This window comes from Myotis yumanensis, unplaced genomic scaffold (genome assembly GCF_028538775.1).
Source record: "Myotis yumanensis isolate MYYU_CA2020_CCGP unplaced genomic scaffold, mMyoYum1.0.hap1 SCAF_3, whole genome shotgun sequence".
Lineage (NCBI taxonomy): Eukaryota > Metazoa > Chordata > Mammalia > Chiroptera > Vespertilionidae > Myotis > Myotis yumanensis.
In genome coordinates this window covers 211,939,344-211,953,707 of record NW_027223754.1, presented here as the reverse complement: position 1 = coordinate 211,953,707, position 14,364 = coordinate 211,939,344, and the positions used below count along the sequence as shown (strand labels likewise).

Genomic DNA, 14,364 nt, shown 5'->3' with positions numbered 1-14,364 from the left:
CTCTGGAGGATGCGGGCAGGATGAACACAGAGCATCTCCAGCACAAAGCGCCATCTTCCCATTCAGATCATCAGCTCCTTACTTGTCGTCTTTCATCCATTCGTCAGATCCTTACTGAGGCTGAGTGTGCTAGGCGTTGCCCCAGAAGGTGCTGCAAAGATGAACGAGACGAACACTCGCTCTGAGGGGCTCACGGTTGAATGGGGGACACGTGCAAAGGAAGACCTCCACTCCAGTGCACGTGTCTGAGAGCCACAGGCACAGCCTGCTGAGGGCACAGGGAAAGTGGGGCATCTGAGCCGGGTCTTGAGGTGTGAGTAGGAGTTTTCACATACAGCTACCAGAACAGTGGGTCAAGGCCAGGGAACAGCATTTGCAAAATCACAGAGATGGGAGCACATTCAAACGGGGTGACAGTGTGTGTGCAGGAGCAGCGGGCATGGGGGGCGCAGTGAGAGGGGGGGCAGGGGCGGGCACATGGCGGGGCGTGTGGGGGAGGAGGCGGGCAGGGGCATTGGGGAGAGGCGTGTGGGGAGGAGGCAGGGGCACGGGCATGGGAGTAGGGGTTTGGGGGAGGGAGCAGGGGCATGGAGGGGAGGCGTGTGGGGAGGAGGCAGGGGCAGGGGCATGGGGGGGAGGCGTGTGGGGAGGAGGCAGGTGTATGGGGGGGAGGCGTGTTGGGGAGGAGGCAGGGGCATGGAAGGGAGGCGTGGGGGAGGAGTCTGGGGCGGGCATGGCAGGGAGTGTGGGGGAGGACTGGAGACCAGGGCAGTGGTGAAGGGGCTGGGGTGCCGGGGTGAGGAGTCCGTTGGTGGCAGGAGAGGGTTTGCGTCGTGGACTGGGGGTGACATTGTGCTGTGGGAAGAGCCTGGAGCAGCCCCAGAGCAGGGGATGGACATGAAGGAGAAGCCGGAGCCAGGGGCACCCGGCGTGGGTCCTAGACGCCCACCAAGGTGCTGCTCTAGGAGGCCGAGTCCTCCCCCCACCCCCCAGCCAGGCCTGTGCCTGCGCTTCAGGAGGAGTCCCTGTGCTCCCCAGCCACCCGCTGGGCATTGCTGTCTGACTCCAGGGGAAGGAATTGGGGCCGAAGACCAGTTAGCGACTTGCCCGGACGGCGGGTGGCAGGGCGAGGGGGAACCCAAGGTGCCTGTCGGAGGGGCCGCTTTCTCCGCCTGGAGACCCCACCCTCTCACCTCCCCAGCCGGACCGCCCACCCCTTTTGGGACGCCACCTGCCCTCTGGGGCCCTCTGCCCTCCGAGCTGTCCCTTCCCACCTGCAGCGCCAGGAAGCAGGACTCGGAAACCCTAAGGCTTCATCATGTTGTTGAGGGAGGAAGACGTCTGTTGGCTTCAGTCGCAAACCCTTTCACATTCGGGTGTGTGAACACTAATCGGAGCGCTGGGCGCCATCGCCCGGTTCCCTTCTCCCATCCGCTCCTCCCCGTCGCCCTGTGTGAGCACACCAGCCCGCCCTGGTCTGGCAGCCGCCGCCAGTCCGCAGTGGTGCGAGTATCAGGAGCGGTGAAGCGATAGGCCGCGCGTCCTCTGTCCGGATAGTCGTCGGTGCTACCACTGTGCCGTGTGCTTCCCATGGCGGCAGCAGGCGGGGAGGAAGCAGTCTGTGGGTCCCTCCCGCGTGGGAACCACGGGACTGCGTCTCCCATCCCTCTGGTTGGAGAGAGAATTTCGGTCGTAGGTCCTGGTTTCGGCACCAGGAGAGCTGGGCTTGCCCTGGCTCAGGGCCTGGAGAGTAAACAGAGACGTAAACAGGGTTTCCCCCACCTTCCCTGTGCTGCAGGGGCCGCCCGCCTGGTCCTTTCTCTGCCCCGTCCACAGCACAGTCCCAGAATGAGGACACCCTGGGTCCTGAGCTGGGGGTGTGGGAGGAAAAGAACCCGGACTCGCCCCCTGCACCGGCCTCCTAGTGTTTGCTCTCGTGCCCTCAGGGAGTCAGGTCTGTGTCTGTCCAGCGTTGTGTGTTGTCCTGAGTGGGCGAGAAAGGCAGGTGTGTCCCCTCCTCCCCGGGACCAGAGCTGGCTCTGCCTGGGATGCTGCTCCCGAGCCCCGCCCCCCTCCGAGCCACGCCCTGGCCTTCTTGGCTGGCGTCCCTCTGTCCATCATCCTCTGCCACATTCAGTAGCTGGAGTTATCGGATCCACTGCTCCTGTGTTGCTGTCAGTTTCCCGCCATCCGTGGGAGCTCCTGGCGGACGGGCTCTGTCCACAGTGCTCATCACGCTGGCTGAGGAGGGAGGCTTGCTTATGTCTGTGACCGAGGGACTGGCTGATGGGAGGTCTGGCTCTGATGTCAGGATCCAGAGACCCAGCTATAGGAGAGGAAATGGGTAACTTCAGGAAAGGCTATGGCGGGACCTCTAGCTCTCTAGAGGAGGCAAGTATAGAAAATGGAGAAAGGGAGGAAGGACTGAGAAATCAGCAGGGGCCCTGGTGGGAGCACGGTCACTAAGAAAACCAGGGCCGTGGCTAGAATGAGGCCTTGGGATGGGAGGCTGTTCGCATAGGCACTGAGATGGGAAGGGAGGTGGTGTGGATGCGCTGACCTCGCCGCCCAGGGTCTCCCTGAGAGCAGTTTGGGGGAGTCCAGGTGAGTCCCCTGGTGCAGGTGGGTTAAGGAAGAGCCTCAGGTGAAGGCCGGGGAATGAGCATCATTGGGGACCGTGAACCGGCAGCAGGGTCCCGCCAGGCTGCTAGCACCTCCGGCAGGAAGGGTGAGAGCGATCAGCCGGGTGGCCTTGGAATTCCGTGTGAGTCGGTGGGCAGTTGGGGGAGATGCAACGGAAAAGCAGGTGAGCGCACAGGCCTCGCGGTCCAGGCGTGTGGTACCGGCGTCGAGGAGGCCGTGGGACCGTGCGAGGGGGCGGCCTCTCAGGAGAGTAAATGACCCTCGGGTAGAAGGAGAGAGAAGGTCAAGGGCCGCGGCCAGGAGAGGGAAAATCACGCCGACAAGGCCAGGCCGGGCACTGTTCCCGCCGAGGCCGCACGGAAAGCCAGCGTCAGGACGGCCAGGGGAGAGACGGGTAAAGTGTCACCCGCCACAGGAAAGTCGGCAAAGGCCCCGGACTGGGCAAGACAGAGGAGACGTGAGTTCAAGCCGGGAGCAGGGTCTCAGTAAAGAGCGGTGCCCGCCGCGGTTCCCCGTGTGCCCCGCAGGCTCTCACTCGGCCGTCTCAGCAGTGACAAGGGCGCAGGGAGAGCCCCTCGGCTCAGCGGGGCCTCAGCGCCTGCCGCAGAGAAAACGCAAGGATGTTCGCCTGCCGGACCGCGGAGGTCATTTCCATCATTCACCGAGGAAACGCTGCTTCGCCAAGACCTTCCCATGTGACACAGCGACAGTAACGCAGTGTGGGCTCCTGGGCACGATGGTCACCAGGAGCTCGGTGAGCGCTGGGAGCTGGGCCCCTTCAGCACAGGAGAGTGGGCACGGATGTCCTGGAGGCACCGGAAGGAGCGGCGGGTGAGGGCAGTGTTACTGCTGAGTTTGTGGGTGCTCGTCGCAGGGACCTGCTGCCCGCTGGAGCGTGTGCGGGTGGCGGGACGTGCCATCAGCGCCCCGGGCCCAGGGCCACGCTGCAGTCCTCCGCGGTGCTGCCTGTCCGTCCGTCCATGGGAGCGGAACTGCTACGTGGACCAGGCTCCTGAGCGCAGCGCCACCCGAAGGCGGCCCCGCGCCTGCGAGTGTAGGTGCCAAGATCTCCCCCTGGGAGGAGTGACGCTGAAGGGGACCCCGAAGAGGTGGTTTCGGATACAAAGGAGAAGGCAATGGGCTGGAGGGAATGCCGAGGCCGGCCCTGCCTGCGCCCTCCCCGCAGCTCCCACCTCCGAACCGCAGCCTCTGCGGCGGGGACAGCAGCCCAGCGCTGCGCTGCCAGCCCGGACTCTGTGGCCAAGCTCCCCCGCTGGCCGTGGGGTTCAATGTCATCATCACCGGGACCTGCGTCCCAGGCAGAGGTCACGGTCACAGCAGCGCTGCGGAGGGTCACACAGACCTCCGTCCGTCCCCGCAGCGGGGGGCCTAGGCGCTGCTGCGTGTTCTCACGTGGGAGCGGGGGTTGGGGGTGCCGTTCAGCCTGGTTTTCCTGGGCCCCTCATAGAGAAATCACGTGAGGGTCTCCATGGGCCTCAGCCCGGTCCCCTCTTGTCCCCGCAGGCAGGTGCCTGCAAGGAAGTGTGCGGCCCCTGTATGCGCGCACGTGGCCGCAGGTCAGGGAACTGCCCGTGACGGGGGGGCGGGGGGGCGTGCAGGGTGCAGGGAAAATGCTGCCGGTGCAGACCTGGCCGTGGGGGAGCACAGGTCCCCAACGGAGTGACAGGTGCCACTGCGCCAGGCACCTCCCGGGAGAAGTCTGAGGGCGTGACAGGTCTCACACTCCCCTACCTGGTTTTGGGGAGTAAGAGAATCCAGGCACCCGCCTGCCTTCAGCCTCAGCCTTTGAGGCTGGAGCACAGGCTTTTATTTATTTATTTATGTATTATTTTTTAAATTGAATTCAGAGAGGAAGGGAGAGGGAGAGAGACAGAAACATCAACCCAGGCATGTGCCCTGCCTGGGAGTCAAACTGCGACCTCCTGGTTCACAGGTTGACGCTCAACCATGGAGCCACGCCCGTGGGGCCACAGGCCCTGTCCTTGGCTCACGTCCAGCCCGGGGGGCCTTGCCGCCTGCAGCCTCGCCTTTGCGCCTGAGCTGAGGCGGGCGTCTGAGGCGCTGCCCCATCGTCCCCCATCTTGCCTCAGTCCGAACTCTCCCGCGACCTGTGACCCCAGAAGTAAAGTTTTCAGCCGTTTTCTCCCAAAGACACCGATGTTGTAGTGTTTTTCCCTGGGAGGATAAATGAGCCCCGTCTGCTTCGTGAGCTGCAGAAAAAGTTTAATCGCATTTATCTGAAAATAAACGAGGACTTGTCATATTTACTAAGACTTCCCTAACGTACAGCTGGGGAGATCAGACCGTCTTTTAAGAATTAAGTTAGACCAGGTGCGGACCAGGACTCTAACGGGGTCTCTGACACGGGGCAGGGGACTCCTTGGGAGATGGATGAGCCCATTCCATGTAAGCACAGCTACTCACTGATTTATTTCTCTTTTAAGACAAAAGCAGAAGGTCACAGATTCAGAACTAGCTTGCGAGCAGGCTCACCAGTACCTTGTCACCAAAGCAAAAAACAGGTGGACAGACTTGTCTAAGGTAAGAGCGCGATCGTTTCCTTGGAGGCAAGGAAACCTCTTTCAGGTTCCGAGATCCCTGGGTGACTAAGCCGCCAGATCTGGTCCCGAGACAGGGGACGGCCTTGCACCCCCGGCTACAGGGCCTTGTAGTCGAAATACTTTCAAACAGATGCCCACACTCAAGGCCAGTTGCGGTGCAGAGCAGTCAGTGGTGGTGGGAGTCACAGGCCGGGAATGCCTGGCTTTGTCTCAGGTTTGGCATGAACTAGAAACTTCAGTGAGCGTGTGAGAGGCTGTCAGACTCCTTTCACACGGCGATGAACCTGCGCTTTAAGCGGCATTCCCTCCTGTGCTGCCCAGATGGTGGACAGCCTTTAAGGTGAGCGCCCGCCTGTGTCCGGATGGGAAACAGTGTAACCACCACAGTGACCCCTGCAGGCCGCAGACCGAGTGCGCCGGGCCCAGCTTCCCAGTGCCACACAATGGCCTCCCTTGGAAAGTATCTTTAAACTGCGTGAGGGAAGTCTGTCCGCGTTATTTTGAACAATGTCCCCACTTTGTTTCACTTGGTCATTTTCTTCCTGTGTTTGCTGTGTCTTGGCCTGTGCCCAGATGAGGGTCGCTCTGTGAAGTCCTTCTGAGTTCCTCAGCTCCCTGTCCCCTCTCCCCGTTCCCTTCCCCCCCTCCCCAGCCCCCTCTCCTTAGCCCCCTCTCCTAGTCCCCTCTCCCTAGTCCTCTATCCCCTGTCCCCTAACCCTGTCCCCCGTCTCCTGTCCCCTATCCCCACCGCCCATCTCTATCCCTATCCCCACCCCCTGTCCCCTGTCCCTATCCCTTGACCCCGTTGTGCCTCATGCAGCTCACAGGCCAGGAAGGTGACAGCTGATGAGAAAGGCAGGTCACAGAGCAGACAGGCACTGTGGGGAAGAGGGGCAGGCTGATGGAGAGGGACTGGGGCTGCGGGCAGAGGTCCTTGTCCTGCCTGGCCTGCCGTCCCTCCTCCTTGAACCACTTCCTCCGCCCCACACACTCCTTCAGCCGGCCCCCTCCTGGCCGGCTTGACCTCCTCCCTCTCTGTGGACCCCCCTCCTCGGCGGAGTGTCCACACTCAGGCCCCCAGCCCTCTGGCCCTGCTCGCAGATCCCCAGCCATGTGGGGCGGGTGGGGCCGACGCTGTGCTGCCAGGCAACCCCCTTCTCTGCACTGGGCGGGCGAGGGTGTGGGAAGGAAGGGGACACAGGGTGACAGAGGAAGGGCATCTGTGGAGGGAGGGCCAGGAGCCGCCTTGTCCAGAACAGAGCACAGCCACACGTGTTCCCTCTCTGGGCCCGCAGGACTGAAGCACCCTGCCTGCGCCGTCCCTGCATGGGGCCCTGCCACTCCTTGGCTTATGTGGAGTAAAGCTCTGGAGGAGTTGGTGCTGGGCTTTCACCTGCAGACGGGACGATTCACGCCCTGCCGTGCCCCCGGGGGCAGCAGGGGCGGGTCACTCGTGGTCCCCTGCTCTGGGCTTCTGGCCTCTGGCCTGTGTAGGTCGCAAAAGTGACCGATGGCCTGGAGTTCGCCTCCCTCTGCTGCATGGCTGTTGGGGGCTCAGCTAGCAGGGCCCGCTGACCCCCAAACGGATGCGGGACCCGGCATTGAGTCATCTTCACAGTCACCTGGCTGCCCAGCCTCGCTCCGCCCCGGGAAGCACAGCTGAGTCCTCGGGAGATGCAGGAGCCGTCCCCGGGGGCAGCGTAATAGGCTCATTTCTAGTTAAGTGTTTGCAGGAATAAGTTCTTCGGTTTCTTCAGCAAACACTATGAGCTCACTACGCACTGTTGCAGGGTGCTAAAGCCACAGACAAAAAGACAGGGTTGTGCCTGCACAGACGTGGGGCGCAGCAGGGGGGTTGGGGTTGTGCACACTGTGATTGGGGGGGCTGTCCTGCGATGGGGCTCCGGGAGGGAGAGGCCACCGAAGGGACCACAGGTGCTGGGCAGGGTGGGGATGCGGAGGCTGTGAGGACTGAACCAAGGCCAGGCCCGGGGGGCTGCCCGCATGGAGGGCTGCAGACAGTTCAGCAGGGAGTGTCCAAGGGCTCGACCGGGCAGTTTCCAGGGCGAGGCAGGCCGGGGACAGGTCCCAGCAGGCCTCACGTGCTGTAAGCTTTTGTTGTTGTTAAATTGCCGTCAATTCACAGCATAAAGTGACATCTTAGCCATTGTTAAGCCACCCGTTTAGTGGTGATAAGTGCACTCACATTGTTTTTAAAGGGGCTTGGAGATCATCCAGACCTAATTTCTTGAAGCTTAATTCTTTTTTAAGATGTGACTCAACAGTGGATACAATAATATATGTATATAATGAAACACATACACTGAGTGGCCAGATTATTATGACCACCTGACGTTTGTAGGCAAATTAGCTATAATTTCGCGCTGAAGTTGCTAGAGGGCCAGACCATTATAAATAGGGAAGCAGGTTGTTTACCACGACAGTAGAAGTGATTTTTTTCTGAAGACATGGGTAAATAACACGATTTAACAGCCTTTGAACGTGGGATATATTTGAACGTGAGTGGCTGGATTATTATGACCACCCCATCAGTACTTCGTTGGGCCATCTTTTGCCTTCAATACTGTGGCGATTCTTCTTGGCATTGACTCCACGAGATGTTGAAAGGTGATGCGAGGAATCTGACACCATGCCTGATGAATAGCACTGTCCAGTTCTGTGAGATTTGATGGTTGTGGAACCAGCTGCCTGATGGCTCTTTTAACTTCGTCCCACAAATGCTCAATTGGATTGAGATCTGGTGATTGTGGGGGCCACCTAAGCAAGGTAAAGTCTCCCTCATGTTCTTGAAACCACTCCTGCACAATATGAGCACCGTGGCATGGCGCAATGTCTTGTTGGAAGAAGCCATCTCCATTGGGATACGCCATCAACATGATAGGATGAACTTGATCAACGATACTTAGGTATGTTGTGCTATTCAGACATTGTTCCACACGAATTAAAGGGCCCAAATCATGCCAGGAAAACATGCCCCAAACCATAACACTGCCCCCACTAGCTTGAAGGGTTGTACTCATGCATGTGGGGTGCATGCTTTCATGCTGTTTCCGCCAAATTCTCACTCCGCCATCTGCATGATGCAACTGGAAACGTGATTCATCGGACCACATGACTTTTTTCCAATGCTTGACTGTCCAATCCTTGTGTTCCTGTGCGAATTGGAGACGTTTTATCTTGGTAACTGCAGACAGCAAAGGTGTTCGAACAGGCCTTCGGCTTCTATATCCCATACGATGCAGTGTGGACAGACAAACGTCAGGTGGTTACAATAATCTGGCCACACTCAGTGTGTGTGTGTGTGTATCCATCCCACGTTCAAAGGCTGTTAAATCTCGTTGTTTACCCATGTCTTCAGAAAAAAATCACTTCTACTGTCGTGGTAAACAACCTGCTTCCTTATTTATAGGTCTGGCCCTCTAGCAACTTCACGAAATTATAGCTGATTTGCCTACAAACGTCAGGTGGTCATAATAATCTGGCCACTCAGTGTATAATATGTGCACATCTCTGTCTTCCAGTGTATATAGTAATAATGTATATGTATTCTTAAATGCACTTAAGTCACCATGTCCTGCAAATCATGTCCCCGTGTAACCAGCACCCGGATGGAGGAATAGAATGTTGCCAGGTCTCCGTCTCCCTGTGCAGGGCCGGGCAGCACGTGCTCTGGCTTTGTGGCCACGGCTCAGCCGCCCTGCGTGGCCCCAGCGCCCTCCACAGCTTGTGTCTGTCCCTCCAGCGCCTGTGGCAGTGTCTCCTGCAGCTCTAATTAGCATTTGTGGCGACTAATGAGACCCCGCGCGCGCGGCTTTCATCTTACCCGTCAGGCGGGCTCCTTCCTGTGAAACGCGTGCCTTTTTGCGGTTCTCACACCGGGCCGCCCGCCTCCTTCCCACCGGCCCGCCGAAGCCCTCGCTGTGAATGGGCGGAGAGTCGTTCGTGGCGCCACGTGATTTGCGTGCCTGCTCCATTTGTGCTCTGTCTGCACACTTTTAAGGGATGTCTTTTGAAATGATAGTTCTTTTTAACGTAGGGAGATGTCTGACATTTCCCGGGAGGTCTTGTTGAAGGAGCCAGGATGACAGTCCGCCTTCTCTCCTGGGCGCTTAGCGTTTCACTCCCACGCTCAGGGCCTGCAGCCGGCACCCTGTCCCCTGCGTGTGGTGAGGCAGGGCTCCGGCTCCTGCTTCCCCTCGGCCATCAGCCCTCCTAGCTCCATTCTCTGTGAAGCCCACCCCGTCCTGCCTCTAGGCCCTGGCAGCGTGCTGTCCTCTTGGTCCGTGTGTCTGTCCTGGCACCAACACCGCACCCTCAGGGTCACCGTCACTCAGTCACACACCCTAGTCAGCCGGTAGGCCAGCCCTTCCCCTCGTCCTTGAGGGGTTCTGAGTCATTTGTCAGGTTCCACCAAGAGAACAGTACCCATTGGGGTGTTTGCCGAGAAATGACACTTTACTATTTGGACTCTTCAGTCCACGGTGAGTTGGAGGAGCTATTTCCACCTATTTTGGTATTTTCTAGACTCTCCCCATCAAGCTTTAGAGTAGACTTTTCTGTGTAGAAGTTTTGCAAGCATTTGTAAGATTTACTCCTGGGACTTCCCATTTTTGATGCTATTTGTAAATGTTATTTCTTAAAATTCATTTTCTGTCCGATACCTAAAACCATGAACGGTTTTGCCTCTTGATATGGAATCCAGATTTCTTGCTAAATTCTTTTAGTCTAAGACTTCATTTGTGGACTTCTGTATTCCTGCACATACAATCAACTCCTCTGTGAACAATGATGGTGGTGTTTCCTCCGGTCCCAGCGTCATGCCTTTCGCTCCTCTTTCTTGCTAAACCGCACTGACCCGGGCAAGATGCGCCGGGGGCGGCACAGACGCCCTTGCCTCGTTCCCGATCCCGATCCCCATCCCCATCCCCATCCCCATCCCGGGGACGCTGCCGTCCTCCATGGCTCAGTGCTCGCTGAGCGCGGGGAGGGCCCATGGCTGGTGGTCGGAAGCGGTGAAAGGCCGTGCTGAGTGCCCGGCGGTACCTGCTCTTCTGGTCCGTGGTCCCCTCAAGTCCCTGATGAGCCCCCAGGAACCCCTCAGAGACATTAACATGGCACCACACCAGCTGGCCGTGGCGACGGGCATCCCGTGTCCCTCATTTCCCTCCACAGCCACTGCGCTGAGGTGTAACACAGGAAGCCTGACCACAGCCTCCTCCCCAGGATCGGAGGGGGCGGGGAGAGGGGCTAGGGGGAACAGGGGAGAGCTTTATTCTCATCATTTAGAGCTCAGTTTGTCCGTCAGGAGAAGAGTCCGGTCACACCTGAGACCACGTGCTCCCGAGGCCAGCCCCGCCGGCCCAGAACCCTGTCCTGTGTGCTCGGCACCTTCCAAGGGGCGTGATGCGGTGGCTGGGACTCAGGTGAAAGGTGGTCAAGCAGGTGGATGGGGAGGACGTCCCAGAGATTGACAGCGGGAAGCCCTCTGCACCGCCACAAACACGCGTGCTATGCTGCTAAACGCCCCCTCCTGATGTTGTAGAATTTTACAGAAACCGATCATGAGGGCGCCGGCATTCTTCGCCGACGGGACATAAAGAACGCGCTGTACGGCTTCGATGTTCCCCTCACGCCTCGAGAACTGGAGAAGCTGTGGATGCGGTGAGTGGCACTGGCGCTGGCGCTCTCCTTCCGGCCGCCTGCGCATCAGCACCAACCGTCCGTCACTGCTGGGGGGCGAGGCGGGGGCCATGTCTATCCTGGGTCCTGGGCCGTGGCTCCTGTTTCCCGCAGCAGCCTGGTGAGCAGGTGGCCTCGGGGCACGCAGAACCAGGGGCAGCGCGGCCACCAGTCAGACGGGGTTCGTGGCCCAGGAGCTGGGAGTCACTCCCCTGAGCCTCGGCTCTCCTGCGACTTGGCAGCCACACAGTCTCCCGGTTGCTAGCGATGGAGGCCAGAGTTGGAAAGTGGCTTCATAGACATGTGATTTGCTGGAAGAAAATAAGCTCTGACCATGTGGAGGGGTCCCAGGGCCTTGTCAGCTGGTTACATTGTTCAGAATGCGTCTGGCTGTAGCCATGGCTGCGCTTGAACCCGGCCCCGTGGCGGCATCCCGGGCAGATGTCTGACACTCCGTTTCCACCTCCAGGTCCAGGTCCCTGTCTGAGCCCCGTCCCCTCCGTATATGTGAGCGCCGCTGGCCTCCCCCCCCCCCCCAGAGCCATGTGCACCGCGCACATCCTCTGGGGGGCAAGCTCGCGAAGCAGCTCAGGCCATTTCCTAGCCCCTCACCTTTTCCAGGTGGAAGGCCGAAGTGTCGGCCACGTTTGGAATTGGTGGGCTGTTGGTGTCTAATTTGGAAAAGCACCTTGAGGTTCTTACACGGTCCTTTCTCTCTTTAGATCAGTTCCGACAGGGCCGTGAGCCTCCGTCCGTTTTCTTTCTCAGTAGGTTAGATCGTGGGTCCCTCCGATGGCCAAGGGACTGGGGCACAGCGGGCACCTGCGTGGGCTCCCACCCACCCTGACAGACAAGAAAGTCAGCTGGGTGAATGGATGCATTCTCTTCATTGTTACTCAGTGAAGACTGAGGCCCAGGGCGCGGCGGGTTCCGCGGTCCTTCAGCCTCTCGTCCCGGAAGCAGCAGAGGGAGGCTCGCTCTGCACAGGAGAGCGCCCGCACTTCCGCGCAGGCACCGCCCGCCTCGGCCTGCGGAGAGTGACGCCTCGGCCTGTTTAACCACCGGCTTGGTCCTCGCTCCTTGGAGTTCCTGTAGGAAATCGCATCTGCAAATGCCATTTTTATTGATTAGATGAGGACCAAGATCTTGCTGTTAAAATAAATAAAGGCTTTTTTTTTTCTTTAAAGAAAATGGGCAATTTGCCTTAACATATTTTATTGAAGTAATTCTTTTAGAATAATGTTGGGAGATAAAAACCCTCCATTATGTCTTTTTAAATGAATTATAACTCAGAAGAACTTCAGTAATAGAAAATGACACAAAAGGCACGTAGCATAATTCTTATCTTCCTTCCTCACCAGTCTCTCTCCTTGGCTGTGTGTCACCGGCATCGCTTCAAAGACCAGGCGGGGGTTTGACTCACACAGCGTTCACTTGCTGAGTCCTAAGCGTGAACGTGCTTTTCGAGGCTTTTCTTGTAACCTTGGCGTAGTTCCTTCACGCCCGGTGCCGGGAACACGCTGCCGAGTGAACGGAGGGCTGGTTTCCCTCCTGCGGTCACAGCGTGTTGCCATCCGTCAGCATGGCCGGCGAGCAGATTCAGTTGCTGTCTGTTGGGGTGGCCGGGACCACCTTGTATGGGGTGAGCCTGCTGTGGGACGAGCAGTGGTTTCAAACTCCCACGTGCCTGCGAGTGGCCTGAGGACCTTGGTAAATGCAGGCTCAGAACAGGGGCGGCCCGAGGCCCGAGGTCCTGGTCACTGGCCCCCGGGCGAGCCGGTGCTGCTGGCCTGCGGAGCGCTGCGTGCAAGGGGCCGGGCGCCCTGGCGCACCTTCAGAGCTGGGCACTGACCACGTTTGCTCGTCTCTGCAGCTATGACACCAAGGGGCGGGGGCACATCACGTACCCGGAGTTCCTGCACCAGCTGGGGATCACGTACTCAGCGGATGTGCACCGGCCCTACGTGGAGGACCACTCCAACTTCATGGGCCACTTCATGAAGCCGCCGCCGCCAGAGCCACCACGGAAGGAGCGCCCAGCGCAGTGCCCAGAACAGCCCCCAGAGCAGCACCCTGCACAGCCGCCCGGCCCGGACACGGACAAGCCAGCCAGGTGAGTCAGGGCATGTCCCGGGCCAGGAGCTGCCGTCTGAGCCGCCCATACCCGTGGCGGACGTTCTGAGATGCAGCCTCCGGGGCTGGCGAAGTGACAAGGCTGCCCTGTGCGCTCGCTGCCGGATGCTAGACACCCGCGCTGTCACAGCCCGCAGAGTGCCAGCCGTGTGCTGCCCGCCGCTCGGGGACTGTCCCTCTCAGGCATTTATTGTATGTGGACCAGCCCTTCCCGGACAACTAGGATGCAGGTGCATGAAGACACGCCTGTCTCAGCCAATGCCTGACACCAAATTGGTGCCCGGCGAATATCTGTTGAATGAACGAGTGAGTGAGTGAGTGAGTGAGTGCAGACATGGTCTTGGACTCAGTAGTTCCATTTTAAGGACTTTATACCAGAGAAATAATGCAGACGAGGCCGTCGGGTTAGCAGCGGGCAGGGCTGGCTGGCCGGAGTTCCCACGGCTGGTCCCAGTGAGTGCGCGGGCCCAAAGGCTACGAAACAGCTGCCGCCATGAAGCCTGGGCAGCATGTGTGACCGAGGGCTGATGGGAAATGCACAGGGACGGCACACGTCTGTGTGACTGCAGCGATGCCAAGCGCACGGGCCTGGCCGCGAGTCCCATGAGGTGCACACAGAGGGTCCTGCCAAGTTGTGTTTGGATCGTGGGACTGGGAGGATTACCTTCAAAGTGGAAAACCAGTTACCAACGTCGTACCTTGGAAGTGTTCGGCATGGGAGCGAGCTTTGCCATGTTGGAGTGGCCACAGAGCTGGGGGGGCAGGTTTTCCTGGCTCATCTCCGTCCTGGTCCCCCATCAGCACTGCCAGGCCTGGGCTCTGCTCCCCACCCCCTGCTGCCCGGGACTGTGCCGCCTGTCTCCTGCTGTCACTCCAGCTCTGTCTCCGCCCCTCAGAGAGCCCTCGAGTGAGTGCATGACTTGTTGCTGAAGAACCCCCAAAGGAAACGAGGCCCAGCAGCACAGAAATGAGGTGCCAGGGCCATGGGGGTTAAGGGGATAGCAGTGTGCCGCCCTGAGGGATGGGGAAGTGTCTGAGATATAAAGAGGATGGAGTTTGAAAAATAAGGAAAAAATATGCATAAGATTGGTGTAAATCACACATGCCCTCGCACTAATGAAAAAGTGGATTTATCTTTATCAGACAGGGCTGGCCTCCTTACCCACCCCCCAACCCCTTCCCCCACACCGCGTGTGAGCAACGAGGTGGGAGGGAGCGCCGAGCTTCTCCCCTGTGGCCGCTCCTCCCTGTGTCCTCCCACTGGGAGCTGGTGGAGCAGGGGTGGGGGGCGGAGGGATTCCTGACC

At 59.2% G+C, this 14,364-nt stretch overlaps 1 protein-coding gene across 3 annotated transcripts in view; it reads left to right on the top strand.

The window, feature by feature from the left end:
* EFCAB6 (EF-hand calcium binding domain 6) overlaps positions 1-14,364 on the top strand; it is a 153,289-nt gene that overhangs the window by 95,316 nt on the left and 43,609 nt on the right. For all 3 annotated transcript variants that reach the window (XM_070411264.1, XM_070411263.1, XM_070411265.1), the window contains 3 exons: positions 5,109-5,205; positions 10,789-10,907; positions 12,799-13,038. In XM_070411264.1, coding sequence (XP_070267365.1) covers positions 5,109-5,205; positions 10,789-10,907; positions 12,799-13,038 — 456 coding nt within the window. The remainder of the gene's footprint in view (positions 1-5,108; positions 5,206-10,788; positions 10,908-12,798; positions 13,039-14,364) is intronic.